Source organism: Ahaetulla prasina, chromosome 1 (genome assembly GCF_028640845.1).
Source record: "Ahaetulla prasina isolate Xishuangbanna chromosome 1, ASM2864084v1, whole genome shotgun sequence".
NCBI classification, from domain to species: Eukaryota; Metazoa; Chordata; class Lepidosauria; order Squamata; family Colubridae; genus Ahaetulla; species Ahaetulla prasina.
In genome coordinates, this window is record NC_080539.1 from 3,850,114 (window position 1) to 3,864,541 (window position 14,428).

The 14,428-nt window shown below is 43.6% G+C and overlaps 1 protein-coding gene across 1 annotated transcript; it reads left to right on the forward strand.

Annotated features, from left to right (window-relative positions):
• Window positions 1–6,716: 6,716 nt before the first annotated feature.
• Window positions 6,717–11,832, forward strand: UBB (ubiquitin B). The gene is made up of 2 exons (XM_058164000.1): window positions 6,717–6,871; window positions 9,624–11,832. The coding sequence occupies exon 2, from the start codon at window positions 9,631–9,633 to the stop codon at window positions 11,686–11,688; it is 2,058 nt and encodes a 685-aa protein (XP_058019983.1). The 5' UTR covers window positions 6,717–6,871; window positions 9,624–9,630; the 3' UTR covers window positions 11,689–11,832.
• Window positions 11,833–14,428: the final 2,596 nt, after the last annotated feature.

Sequence of the window (14,428 nt, forward strand, 5' to 3'; positions counted from 1 at the left end):
CACAGGAAGAGTATCCTGATTGGTTGTCAGACTCCCAGGGGGTGGGGGTCTTAGCTAGCCTTGCTGGCTGTCTCTCAAGCTTGCTTGAGCCTTGCCATGTGGTGAGTTTCAGTTGTATTGTGTTGCAAATCATGGGGGGATTGAGTGAGCTTGGTTGAAGCCTTAATTGCCCATTGACAAAGGTGGGGAGAATGAGTGAGCTTAGCTGAGGCTTTTAATGGCCCATTGACAAAGGTGGGGGGGAGTCAGGAAGTTGCAGGGAGCTCCTTTGTCTTTAAAATATGTTTCTCCATTTCTCATCCAGGAAGGTATAATATTCTGCTTTTTAAAATATTTCCTAGAATATTTCATTCTTCTAGGAGGGGGGTGGGTGCTAAATTCCTACAATCCCTACTTTTTTTTTTTCAAAAGTGAGTTTTGAAACATGCTCTTGGCAAAAATTAAAATTGATCAAATCAGTGGGTGCTTTTAATTTTCCTGATGCAAAGGAAGCCATTGATAGAGACAACAGAAAAAAAGATTCCTTCAGTGGCTCCCAAAAGCTTTCAACCATGAAGGTCTAGCAGCCAGGGGAAAAGTTCTGGTAAGAATTTTACAGTATCCAATTTTCTATGCCAATTAATTTCAGCAGTTAGATATCACTTTCTGAGAGCTTCCAGTCAGGTCAAGCAAGCACACATCCCAAAATTTTCACAGCCATGGTTTTCCTTTAAATTACAGGCTGTCCATTTCCAAGGGTTGGTTACTGAACCTGCCCTAGCTCTTACTTTAGTCTATCCAAGATTTTTTCCAGTCCAAATTGAGGTTAATCAGTGTGCAATCCAGGCTTTTTCCTTTTCTTAACAAAATAAATTACACACAATGAGCCCTGGGACTTCTACTCATGAGACCACCAGTGCAACATATCTTGCTTTACTGGGCAACTGGGCAGCATCATTTGTGAGTCATAGTCAGGGCTTGGGTTTTGGATATCACTTTTCTGCTATCTCTTCAAGAGAGGAATTGCCTGAGGGGATGCCCTCCCCATGGAATTAGCAGGAGATCTGACTCCTTGGGCTTTTAGTGCCACAGAGCAAAATCAACCTAAAAGTCTTGTGTGGAGGTAAGTGAAGGAATAGACTAATTCTGAATGGTGTGTCTCTCTGTGTGTGCCTGTGTATGCAGCTACTTTTACAATACAGGCAATACAAACATTTTGGACATATTTCCTCCCACCAGACAAAAATCTAACGTGTTCAGAACTTGCTGTGGTAGCCACTCAAATACAATCCTTACATGAGTACTTTAGACTGATTACAATGTAAATGAGACAAGACAGAAAACCTTACAATGAATTTCCACCTTCCCCATAGTCTTTCCAGTTGTCTTCTGGGAATTGAAAAGAGTCTTTTAGTCTTTACTTATACATCTCAGGGTCCTTTCTTTCATATCTTTTGGGTGGCATGCTTGTTGGTCAGTCAGGTTTGGAAAGGTCTGCTCCAATCTGGTTGCTGTGATGACTTTCAGTGGGGCTGGATTCAAACTCAATTCCTGGCTCCAACAAATGGAAGGTCTCCTCTGGGGCAGCATCTGGAACCATGTGCTCTGCTTCCACAGTTGCAGAGTCATCTTTTCAGGGCTGAAAGACATTAGAACAGGATCTCCTCCCACTTTTGTGGGTAATCTTCTCAGGAAAGGCATTGTAACAGGATTAAAGGGGGGTAGATATCTTGCAGGCAGAGTTTGAAAAGAAACAACACATCAATATTGCAGTTACTAAAAGGTAATGCAGTTTCAACAAAATGGAGACACAACTGATGAGAAAGAAAAACTTCACATACTTCAGGAAGAGGATGAACAGGTAAAATCATTTAAATACACAGTAAATGCAAGACTGAATTTTTTTCTCTTGTAAGTGAACTTAAAACGTTTCCTCATAAAATTAACTTGTTAGGGAACTTAACATGTTTCCTTATAAACTCGAGTTGTTACTTTAAGATAGTGAGGAGAAAAAAAAACAGAAATAGGATGAGAAGTCCTTTTTACAATTTTGATGTACGGACAATGACAAGAAAAAGGCTCTTTCCTTTTTTCTCTCTCTCTCTTCCCCATTTTCATTGTTTCAACCTTTTGTTTTTCTTTTTCCCTAACAATTTAAAATTCTTGTCTCTAGAGATCAGATACATTTTACAGTTACAAATACCTCAAGAGCCCACAATGACAGACATACTCACATGAAAAACAAGGAGGTCAAAGAGGAATACAATAGTCTGAGATTTACACTCACTCTGATCATTAAAGCCATAAATCTCAGTTACATTAAGGAAGGCACAAATCTTAACAGACTGACCACGTGGTTCCATAGAAGACAGAGAAAGAGACAAACAAACAAACAAACAAAACAAAACAAAAGCCCAAACATTCCTATTTATATATTTCCCTTTTCTTTTAAGTACCTTTATTTAGCCAAATTTGTTTCCTATTCTCATCTTTATTACACAATTTCCTCAATTTCTTTTTCCGCATACCAGGTAAAACTGGCAGCCTCCGGGCACTCCAGGCCCCCAGCAGGTTTTCCAGGGGATTTCCCTCCACCCTCGAGCTACTGCTTCCCATGTTTCCCTCTCCGATGTGAGGTTTTATTTTTCACTTTGGCTTAGCCGGGTGGATCCTCCTACAGTTTTCAGAAAAAAAAGTTCTGGGAAGGACTTCGACTCCCTTCTGTCGAAGTATGAGCACCTTCCTGTTAAGGGAGCTTCCAGTTTGGATCAAAAAAAAGTGATCCCAGAGGACCTACTGCCCTGCCAGTAGGTACGAGCACCTCTTCAACACTGCTTCCTGCTTCCTTTTTAGCATACCAGGCAGTACTGGCAGCCTCCGGGCATCCAGGGCCCCAAGCAGATTTCCTGCTTCCTTTTTTTTCTCCTTTTTCTTTTTTTACTCTATTAATTGCTTCATTCACACTTACTTTCCTCTCGCTCGGTTTCCGTTCCCAATAAACACAAAGTTCCACGTTTGGCTTCCCCCCCCTTGCTTTCTCTATCCTACCGGTCACGGCTCGGTGGAGCTAGCAGTAGGTAGAGGTGCGGCTAGAGGTTGCTCAAAGAGGTGGAATCAGACTGTTTCCTCAGGTGGAATCCCACACACACACTTCTTCCTTCCCTAACAGAAGGTCCTGTGCTCTGGCAAAACCCCCATGCTCTCCAGACTTTTGGTCTTTCTGCGGTTAGGAAATGCACAGAGGATGCAAGATCCAGCTATGATTGGGAGAAGGGCTCTCTCATTCACACACATGCAGGCATACACATATTTCCCATACTTTTCCATGCTTAAAATTAAAATTTAGAGGTACTCACCTTCTTTCCAAGCAGTCTTTGAGCTCAACACTCAAAACCCCTTTAAAACCTAGTTCCAAATGGCCAAGGTCCAGGAAAACTTACCCACAGACTCAATGGGTCTGTTGCTAGCAAGGAGGCTTACCTGGGCCAGGTCCATTGGTTAGGTTAACTTGGAGTCCCATCTGGGTGCCAATTGTTGGAAGAAATATCCATCTGGGTTCAGTTCCAAGTGGGGACAAAGACACTGGAAACATGGAGGCTGCTTGGAAAGATGGTTTAATGGTGGTCAGGATCACATGGCTTGAGTTCCTGAACAGAAAAGGGCTGAGATCCTGTGTGCTCCCTGGTTTTATGATTTTTCTGAGCTTTGACCTTTCTGGGGCACAGGAAGAGTATCCTGATTGGTTGTCAGACTCCCAGGGGTGGGGTCTTAGCTAGCCTTGCTGGCTGTCTCTCAAGCTTGCTTGAGCCTTGCCATGTGGTGAGTTTCAGTTGTATTGTGTTGCAAATCATGGGGGGATTGAGTGAGCTTGGTTGAAGCCTTAATTGCCCATTGACAAAGGTGGGGAGAATGAGTGAGCTTAGCTGAGGCTTTTAATGGCCCATTGACAAAGGTGGGGGGGGGAGTCAGGAAGTTGCAGGGAGCTCCTTTGTCTTTAAAATATGTTTCTCCATTTCTCATCCAGGAAGGTATAATATTCTGCTTTTTAAAATATTTCCTAGAATATTTCATTCTTCTAGGAGGTGGGTGGGTGCTAAATTCCTACATAACTTTGAATGATTGCTAATTGATCAGTCATAAGTTGGTGATTATCTGTATATTAAAACAAGCTATAGTTACGCCACAGTTTTGTTCTCTACTCCTTCCTCAGGCAGAGGGACAAATTTTTGGGCGCAATCCAAGGAGGAAACTCTGGCAGCCAACAGCATAAACACAAGATTGGATTTCAGATGCCTTTTGCCTCTTCGAAAATAATAAAACCCTCCAAAGAAGCAAACAAGTTCAGTCTCAGGCTTCCCTCTTCCTGGAGGAGAAGAAAAACAGGATTTTCCAGGAACAGAACTAGAGCAGTGGGGGAGAAAAACAACCTTTAGTAGCTCTGTTGTTGTTGCCTTCCATTTGTTTTTTGAAACCATATCTGGCTGATAGGAAGCCTCTGTCCTTTCAAAACTATTTATCTATCACATGAGGGCCTTGGCATTTTAAGAAAAGGCTCTTTGGAGTCTAATTATTGCATTTCATTCTCTTTTTCCTTCTCTTTCTCATTTCCCTTCCCTCTTGGTTTTTCCCCCCCCCTTTCTAATCTTCCTTCCTTCCTTCTCTTTTTTTCCTTCTCATCTTTTTCCTTTTCTCATTTTCCTTCCTTTCCTTTCTTCATTTTTCCTTCCTGTCTTTTCCCTTTTCTTTTCCCTTCCTTTTCTTCTCATTTTTTCCCTTTCATTTTCCTTCCTTCTCTCTCATTTTTTTTCTTTTCCTTTCCTTCCTCCTTTTTCCGTTTCATTTTCCTTCCTTCCCTTTCTCTCATTTTCCTTCTGTCTTGTCTTTTCTTCTCATTTTTCCTTTCTCATTTCCTTCCTTTTCTTTCTTCATTTTCCTTCCCGTCTTTTTCTTTCCTTCCTTCTTTTCTTCTCATTTTCCCTTTCATTTTCCTTCCTTCGCTCTCATTTTTCCTTTTGTCTTTTCCCTTTTCTTTCCTTATTTTTTCCCTTTCTCATTTCCCTTTTCTTTCTTCATTTTTCCTTCCTGTCTTTTCCTTTTTCTTTTCCCTTCCTTCTTTCTTTTCTTCTCATTTTTCCCCTTTCATTTTACTTCCTTCCCTTTCTCTCATTTTCCTTCTTCCTTTTCCTTATTTTTCCTTTCTCATTTCCTTTTCTTTCTTCATTTTCCTTCCTGTCTTTTCCTTTTCTTTCCCTTCCTTCTTTCTTTTCTTCTCATTTTTCCCCTTTCATTTTACTTCCTTCCCTTTCTCTCATTTTTCCTTGTCTTTTCTTTTCTTTCCTTCTCATTTTTTCTCTTTCTCATTTCCCTTCCTTCCTTGTCTTTCATTTTTCTGTCTTTTCCCTTCCTTTTCTTTCTTTCCTTCTCATTCTTCCCTCTCATCTTCCTTTCCTTTTCCCTTTCTCATCTCCTTTTCTCTCTTCTCCATTCACATCTTTTTCCCTCTCATTTCCTTCTTTTCTTTCATTTTTCCTTCCTGTCTTTTCTTCTTCCTTTCCTTCTCATTTTTCCCTTTCATTTCCCTTCCTTCCTTTTCTTTCATTTTTCTGTCTTTTCCCTTCATTTTCTTTCTTTCCTTCTCACTCTTCCCTCTCATCTTCCTTTCCTTTTTCCCTTTCTCATCTCCTTTTCTCTCTTCTCCATTCACATCTTTTCCCCTCTCATTTCCCTTTCTTTTCTTTCTTCATTTTTCCTTCCTGTCTTTCCTTCTTCCTTTCCTTCTCATTTCCCTTCCTTCCTTTTCTTTCATTTTTCCTGTCTTTTCCACTTTTTTTCCTTCCTTTTTTTTCTTTCTTTCTCATTTTTCCCTTTCTCATCTACTTTTCCTTTTTGTTTTGTTTTTCTACTTTAATGCCTTTTTAAAAACCATATGTGCCTGGTATCCCAAAAAAGGAACTTCCATGCTGAAGTACGAAAACAAACAAAATTAAGCTTGTTTCCCCTCAAGGCAGAGCAGAAAAGCAGTGGCAAAAGGGGGGAAAAAACACCTTGAACTTAAAATATACTCTGATTTTTAACTCAAAATAGTGTTTTATGCATACTTTTCTTTTTCTTTATATTGTTTCACCCTTGATCAATGATTAAACGCCTCAGAGACGTTTTCCCGCCCTTTGCCCCTCAAAACAGCCCTGCTACTCCCCCCACCCCCCACCGACTTGATTCTTCTACGCATGCGTCAACAGGCCATCAGCCTCCCTTTCTTCCTTCTTGCCCTTTCTCGAAATCTGCTTCTCGGGGACCGAAGGCCTTAGCAACAAGAATGACCTCACTGCGCACCAATCAGAGGCAGGCTTCTCTAGGATAATGCTTCCCCCACTCCTAACCGCCCAGGCGCAGAGTCCCGATCTTTCCAGATCTTTCCTAATCGATTGCATTTTGCGGAAGCCAATCAGCGTCCGTTCTTTCTGTCTCCCCACCAATGGCAGCCCAGCAACGCTTTAGCCCCACCTCTTGACTTCGTAGAATTATTCTTCCGACGACAAGGGACTTTTTACTTCTGTTTCATATCCTTCCTCCCTTAACTGCCTCCACCTCATCCCTTCGGAGACCGGTAATTAACAGGGAAGCATATATCATTTAATTTAGTTTATTTTTTTTATTGTTTCGTCGAATGAGAGGAAATCGAGACGCAGAATCCGCTTTTTAGGGTGTTCTTCGGCGGAACTATTTCCTCACGCGGAAGGAACTCTGAAGGGCGGAGCTATAAGACGGAACCCTATAAATACCAGTGACGCGTTGCCTGGCAGACAGTTGCGAAGAAGAACGTCTTTTTGAAACTGGCCGTGTTGTCACCGCGCCGCGATATTATTTATTTCCTGACTGCCTGAGTGAAGCGGTAAGCTAATGAAGAACAGATTATGATTAACCTTACTCTTAATAATTAGATTTTTATTCCCGCCTTTATTCGGGGACATTTTAGTTCCTCCTGTTCGGACAGGGCTCGGGGTGGCGTCACTGTTGGCCATTGTGGCGAGGCGCGGGCCCGTGAGCAGGGCCCCGACTAATCCCCGGAAGAGGAGATAGGGTGGCTCCGCGGTGGTGGGGGGCGCTCGGAGGTGCCGCTTTCGGCGCCCGAGAGATCAAGATTTAGAAAAAAGGTGCTGAGTGGGAGAAAAAAATTAAATACGACCTTCCGATAAACAACTTCAGCCTCCCAAAGCCTTTCGGGAAGGGAGCGGCGCTGAGTTAGTTATGGATTTCGACGGCCGGATCCCTCTCCGCCTACCACCTTAGACTATATAAGCTCCGTTTCTCTGTAGGATTTCCTCCCAGGCGAGTGTGAGTGAGCCTCCCCTCCCCCCCCCGGTCTGGCGCTCGTTTTATTTGTTTGTTTATTTATTATTTTGCATTTATATCCCGCCCTTCTCCGAAGACTCAGGGCGGCTTACACTATGTTAGCAATAGTCTTCATCCTATTTGTATATTTATATACAAAGTCAACTTTATTCCCCCCAACAATCTGGGTCCTCATTTTACCTACCTTATAAAGGATGGAAGGCTGAGTCAACCTTGGGCCTGGTGGGGCTTGAACTTGCAGTAATTGCAAGCAGCTGTGTTAATAGCAGACAGACTTAGTCTGCTGAGCCACCAGAGGCCCCTTTTGCGTTAATTAGGACTTGCCCTTCTTGTGTGAGGTATTTGTAGCTTGAACCCATTTGAGGGAGGAGGGGGCGGTGGATTGGGGTATTTTTTTTCTACGAAAGTAAACCTCTTAACTAAAGGTGTATTTGTCCCATTAAATAAGGTACAAGGTTTCCTAGGGTGACTACTAGCTTTTTATTTTTCTCCCGCTCTATCTCTACTTCTCTCTCTTATTTCTCTCTACCTCTTCATCTCTTTCTCCCTACCTACTTATTTTCCGCTCCCCCCTCTTTCTGGATATATCTGTCTCATCTCTCCCCTCCCTCTAAAACGGCTACCTACCTCTTTCCCACTTCCCCCCTTTCTATCTCCCTGTCTCCGTTGCATTGCTTGTTGATAAGATTAAAAAAAGGTGACCTGGAAGGTATAAGTCAGTGTTATTGCATCATTTGGATCGGGATTTTTAAAATTTAGGAGCTTGGGGGACCAAGGCACTAGAATCGAGGAATATATACAGGTAGTCCTCAAATTACAACCACAATTGAGCCTGAAACTTCTGTTAAGACCTTTAAGTCAAGTTTTACCCCATTTTACAACTTTTCTTGTCACCGGTGTTAAGTGAATAAGTTAGTAACCTGGTTAAGTGAATTTGATGGGGGGAATCAAGTGACCTTGGGACACAGCAACATAAATATGAGTCAGTTGCCAAGCGGCTGAATTTTGATCACATGACCCTGGGGATGCTGCAGTGGTCACTTATTCAGTGCAGCAGTCACTAAACGAGTGGTTGTAAGTGAAGGATTACCTGTACTTAGGAGTACAATTGAGCTCAAAATTTATGTTGCCAAAGTGAGACATTTTATTAAGCAAGATTTGCCTCATTTTATGACCTTTCTTGCCACAAATAAGTGAATCACTGCTGTTAAGTAAGTTACACATGTTGATTTTGCTGGTCAGAAGGTCCCAAAAGGGCATGACCCCAGGACACTGAACCACTCAATATGAGTAAGTTGCCAAGCATCTGAACTTTGATTTGGGGAAGCTGCCACACCTTATACCTTATTTAGTGTGAAAACTGGTCATAAGTCACTTTTTCAGTGCTGTTACACTGAAGATTCACTAAAAGAACTTGTAAATTGAGGGCTACTTGTATGTGTGTGTGCTATTATTATGCAGGGCCGATAAAACCCTATTGAACAATATAAAAGGTGGTGCTTTAATAAGCTTGGCTCTCTATGCCCTTCTCAGAATTAAGTTCCTTAATGGGCAGCTTAGAGATAGGACTACTGGGTGAAACCATGACCTGCATGGCCATTTGTGCAATCTTGAATTATTTCTTGAATCTTGAATTATTTCCTGATATGGTTAAATGATATGGTTAAATTATTTTCTGATATGGTTACATGCAAATGGGTACTGCAGGATAACCTTTCTGAGTTAGCAGTTCCCTGCAGTTGTTTACAGGACTTCAACATACCCTGCATATTGGTTGTCAGTATTTATGGGGACTAGAGATCCCTACATATAAAAATGATGCCAGCTTCTAACCTAAGATTTTCCAGGCTCTTGTGTGGGCGATGTTAAGTCAAAAAGAATAGAAATTCACAAGACCCCAGAACAATATAATGCAAGATTATGACCATTCTAAGTGATAACTTTGTAGGTGTGCTTCATTTAAGATGCTTCTTTTGGAAGGATAACTGCAATTGCTTTGTTATTCATTTGATTGTATTGGAAATTTGAGAGGCAGAGACACTTGCAATGCTTTTTTTAATGAATTATACGTCAATTATACATTGTGTATTGCTTATAAATATGGGAATGCGGCAATAAATTCAACAAATCAGTGCAAAACTTGGGATGGAACAATATTTACTGCAGTGCAATTGATATGGGTGATTAAATAAAGTGGATGCTTTATTTTTCATACATTTGTTTTTGCGGTTTCTATATAATTTATATTCTGTTGCAGCCAGATCTAATTTTTCCATGCTATGTCATTGCAGATAAAAAATGCAGATCTTTGTGAAGACCTTGACCGGCAAGACCATCACCCTGGAGGTGGAGCCAAGTGACACCATTGAGAATGTAAAGGCCAAGATCCAGGACAAGGAAGGCATTCCTCCAGACCAACAGAGGCTGATCTTTGCTGGAAAGCAGTTGGAAGATGGCCGCACCCTCTCTGACTACAACATTCAGAAGGAGTCCACCCTCCATCTTGTCCTGCGTCTGAGGGGTGGAATGCAGATCTTTGTGAAAACCTTGACCGGCAAGACCATCACCCTGGAGGTGGAGCCAAGTGACACCATTGAAAACGTGAAGGCCAAGATCCAGGACAAGGAAGGCATTCCTCCAGACCAACAGAGGCTGATCTTTGCTGGAAAGCAGTTGGAAGATGGCCGCACCCTCTCTGACTACAACATTCAGAAGGAGTCAACTCTCCACCTTGTCCTGCGTCTGAGGGGTGGAATGCAGATCTTTGTGAAGACCTTGACCGGCAAGACCATCACCCTGGAGGTGGAGCCAAGTGACACCATTGAAAACGTGAAGGCCAAGATCCAGGACAAGGAAGGCATTCCTCCAGACCAACAGAGGCTGATCTTTGCTGGAAAGCAGCTGGAAGATGGCCGCACCCTCTCCGATTACAACATTCAGAAGGAGTCAACTCTCCACCTTGTCCTGCGTCTGAGGGGTGGAATGCAGATCTTTGTGAAGACCTTGACCGGCAAGACCATCACCCTGGAGGTGGAGCCAAGTGACACCATTGAAAACGTGAAGGCCAAGATCCAGGACAAGGAAGGCATTCCTCCAGACCAACAGAGGCTGATCTTTGCTGGAAAGCAGCTGGAAGATGGCCGCACCCTCTCCGATTACAACATCCAGAAGGAGTCAACTCTCCACCTTGTCCTGCGTCTGAGGGGTGGGATGCAGATCTTCGTGAAGACCTTGACCGGCAAGACCATCACCCTGGAGGTGGAACCCAGTGACACCATTGAAAACGTGAAGGCCAAGATCCAGGACAAGGAAGGTATTCCTCCAGACCAACAGAGGCTGATCTTCGCTGGGAAGCAGCTGGAAGATGGCCGCACCCTCTCTGACTACAACATTCAGAAGGAGTCCACCCTCCATCTTGTCCTGCGTCTGAGGGGTGGGATGCAGATCTTCGTGAAGACCTTGACTGGCAAGACCATCACCCTGGAAGTGGAACCCAGTGACACCATTGAGAACGTGAAGGCCAAGATCCAGGACAAGGAAGGCATTCCTCCAGACCAACAGAGGCTGATCTTTGCTGGAAAGCAGCTGGAAGATGGCCGCACCCTCTCCGACTACAACATCCAGAAGGAGTCCACCCTCCATCTTGTCCTGCGTCTGAGGGGTGGAATGCAGATCTTTGTGAAGACCTTGACCGGCAAGACCATCACCCTGGAGGTGGAGCCAAGTGACACCATTGAAAACGTGAAGGCCAAGATCCAGGACAAGGAAGGCATTCCTCCAGACCAACAGAGGCTGATCTTTGCTGGAAAGCAGCTGGAAGATGGCCGCACCCTCTCCGATTACAACATCCAGAAGGAGTCAACTCTCCACCTTGTCCTGCGTCTGAGGGGTGGGATGCAGATCTTCGTGAAGACCTTGACCGGCAAGACCATCACCCTGGAGGTGGAACCCAGTGACACCATTGAAAACGTGAAGGCCAAGATCCAGGACAAGGAAGGTATTCCTCCAGACCAACAGAGGCTGATCTTTGCTGGAAAGCAGCTGGAAGATGGCCGCACCCTCTCTGACTACAACATTCAGAAGGAGTCCACCCTCCATCTTGTCCTGCGTCTGAGGGGTGGGATGCAGATCTTCGTGAAGACCTTGACTGGCAAGACCATCACCCTGGAAGTGGAACCCAGTGACACCATTGAGAACGTGAAGGCCAAGATCCAGGACAAGGAAGGCATTCCTCCAGACCAACAGAGGCTGATCTTTGCTGGAAAGCAGCTGGAAGATGGCCGCACCCTCTCCGACTACAACATCCAGAAGGAGTCCACCCTCCATCTTGTCCTGCGTCTGAGAGGAGGCAATTAGATGTTCTGAACAATTTTCAAGTTGCTAGTAAAGTTTGTTTGCACTGTAGCAGTATAATGGCTTAAATGTTGTAAGGTTAATTGCAAGTTTCCAGTAACTGCTAGACTGTGTGTGAATGCTAATAAAGTTTTCTGTTGCACATCACTTAATAGTAACTCCTTTGTTAATGTTGGTTCCTAGTTCTGTCATAGAAATATTAAAAACTATGAAACGCACCCCAAATTAAGATAGTTAATATTTCTGATCGTTTGTAGGAAATATTCTACCTAGGGATCGGTTTTCCTATGGTACAAATCCTTGTGTGCTTTATATTCCTGGATTGATAAATTCTTTATTTGGTATCACCACAATTAGGTTTATATAGATACTCATGAAATGGCTAATGAATTGTTTCAAAGTTGAGAAAAGTTGGTAGTTCTGCTCAGGATCTTTGCTCTTAGAGAACAGCAAAATGTAATGAGTAATTTCAGTAACTAATTAACAGCACCACTCTGGTAGCCTTACCATATTTGTACAGAAAAAAGGAGCAAGAATCCATTGTGATGAAGAACAGTGGTGCTTGTTTTGCAGCACCTATTTCATTCTGTCAAGGTACAAGTAGTCTTTGACGGTCACTTAGTGGTGGTTGGAAATTACACTGGACCTCTGGGTGTACCTACCATAAGAACCAGTTGTCTGAAAGTTGAATCATGGGAAGTGGACTTTTTCTTGGTTTCTAAACATTTTGCTGCTTGTTAGGACTGAAGCTTCCTGGATAAGTAGCAAAAGGTTCAAATCAACAAAAGGAATCCAGTGCTATTACTCAACTTCCAAATGACTAGCAGGATGACTCTGAATTTTCATCACCATTAAGATGCATCCAGTTTCGAAGTTCTGACTGGTTTCCCCCCTGCAGTTAGGCATTTATGGCTGGCTGCAGTATTGTGACCATGTTTTATGACAGTTGTCAAAACCAGTGTTTCTGTTTTTTGGCAAATCTAATTGCTTTAACTTGTGTTTGCATAGTCGCCACAAGCCAAAACCAGGTTCATCATATAGCAATAGGGCTTAGCCTTCACAGTGCTTTCAAACCCTCTTAAGTGGTTTACAAAGTCAGCATCTTGCCCCCAACAATTGGGGTCACCATTTTACTGACCTTGAAAGGATTGAAAGTTGAGTCAAGCTTGAGCCGGTCCAGATCAATCTGCTGGCAGTGAGTTAGCCTGCAATACTGCATTTTAACCACTGCACCACCAAGTGGGTGACTTGATTTAGTTTAGTCATGAGTCACTACTGAAGGGCAAGTTCCATTACAGTTATTAACTCGGGTCTTTGCATGTACTATATATATACTTGGCCTAGTTTAATTTTGATCTTGGCAGTTCCCTTTTGGGAGGAAAACAATAGAAAGCAATGTGCTTTTAGTTTCCCAAAGCAGCACAATTTTAGCCACAATATATAATTTTGTATTAGCCGAGACAATATGCTGGCAAAATATGCAAGTCCTATTTTGTTAGTGGGGGAAGAAAGTTGTCACTGTTAAGTTTGCAGATAAATAATTTTTCCATCTCACTATTAGTAAGGCTCATCTGATTTTCCTGCTGGTTGCCTCCAAAAACAGATTTTAACTGGAACAATGACGTTAATAAAGCGGCTGCTTTTGAAGGGGGAAGAACTGCAATTACAAATGTATGTTGCTATAAGAGCAGTGATGGCTAATCTTTTTCTCTTCAGGTACCAAAAGTGCATGCATGTGCCGGCCCTGCACATGTGCACACGACCCGCCCTCCGTGTGCGAGGGGTGGGATTCAAAAATTTTAGCAACCTGCATCATGGCGGGTGGGGGTGTGTGTTTTTGCCATCCCCAGGCTCTGGAGGCTTTCCTTGAGCCTCTGGGAGAGTGAAAACTGCCTTCCCTGGGCTCCAGAGGCCCTCCAGAGACTGGAAGCAGGCCTGTTTTTGGACTTCCAGTCGGCCCATTTTTCATCCTCCCCAGGCTTCTCATCCAAAGGCTTTCCTTGAGCCTTTGGGAGGGCAAAAACGGCCTCTCTGGAGGCTGGAAACTGGCCGGTTTCCGGACTTCACCTGGGAGGTCCATTTTTTGACCTCCCCAGGCTCTGTAGGCTTTCCCCTAGCCTGGAGGGCAAAAATGGGCTCCCCTGGGCTCTAGAGGCCTTCCGGAAGCCAGAAACTGGCCCATTTCTGCACTTCCAGAACATGCACGCAGCTCCCTGGCACACGTGTGTGTGTGTGTGTGTGTGTTTCCCACATGTGCCCCAGCCCTGTGCATTCAGAAAATCAGCTGGCCAGTGGGAGGCACGCTCGTGCAGTGGACACGAGCTGGGCGACGTTCGTGTTCCTGCAGAGGGCTCTGCGTGCCAGCTGTGGCACACGTGCCATAGGTTTGCCATTGAGCATAGAAAATAATCTTTGCTTTACACGTTCCTTGCCTTTGCTGTTGAATGGACAGAAAAACTGAAGCAAAAGGAGTCGAACCACTAATGCAGCAGCATCAATGGGACATAAGTAAAGTGCACATAACCAATTTTAGCAAGGCATAAAAGAAGGTTAGGCATTTTTAAACACTCTGAAATACACAAAGTGGGTTAAGGAAGAAAGGCCCAGAGTGAGTTTGTAAACGCCAAAGTAAAAACTCACCAAAATCTTACTACATGACTTGGCACTCCTAACACTGAAAAGCCAGAAATAACTTCAGCCATCAAGTCAGGGCTTCTGGAAGGTGCTAACCATGGCCTGCTGA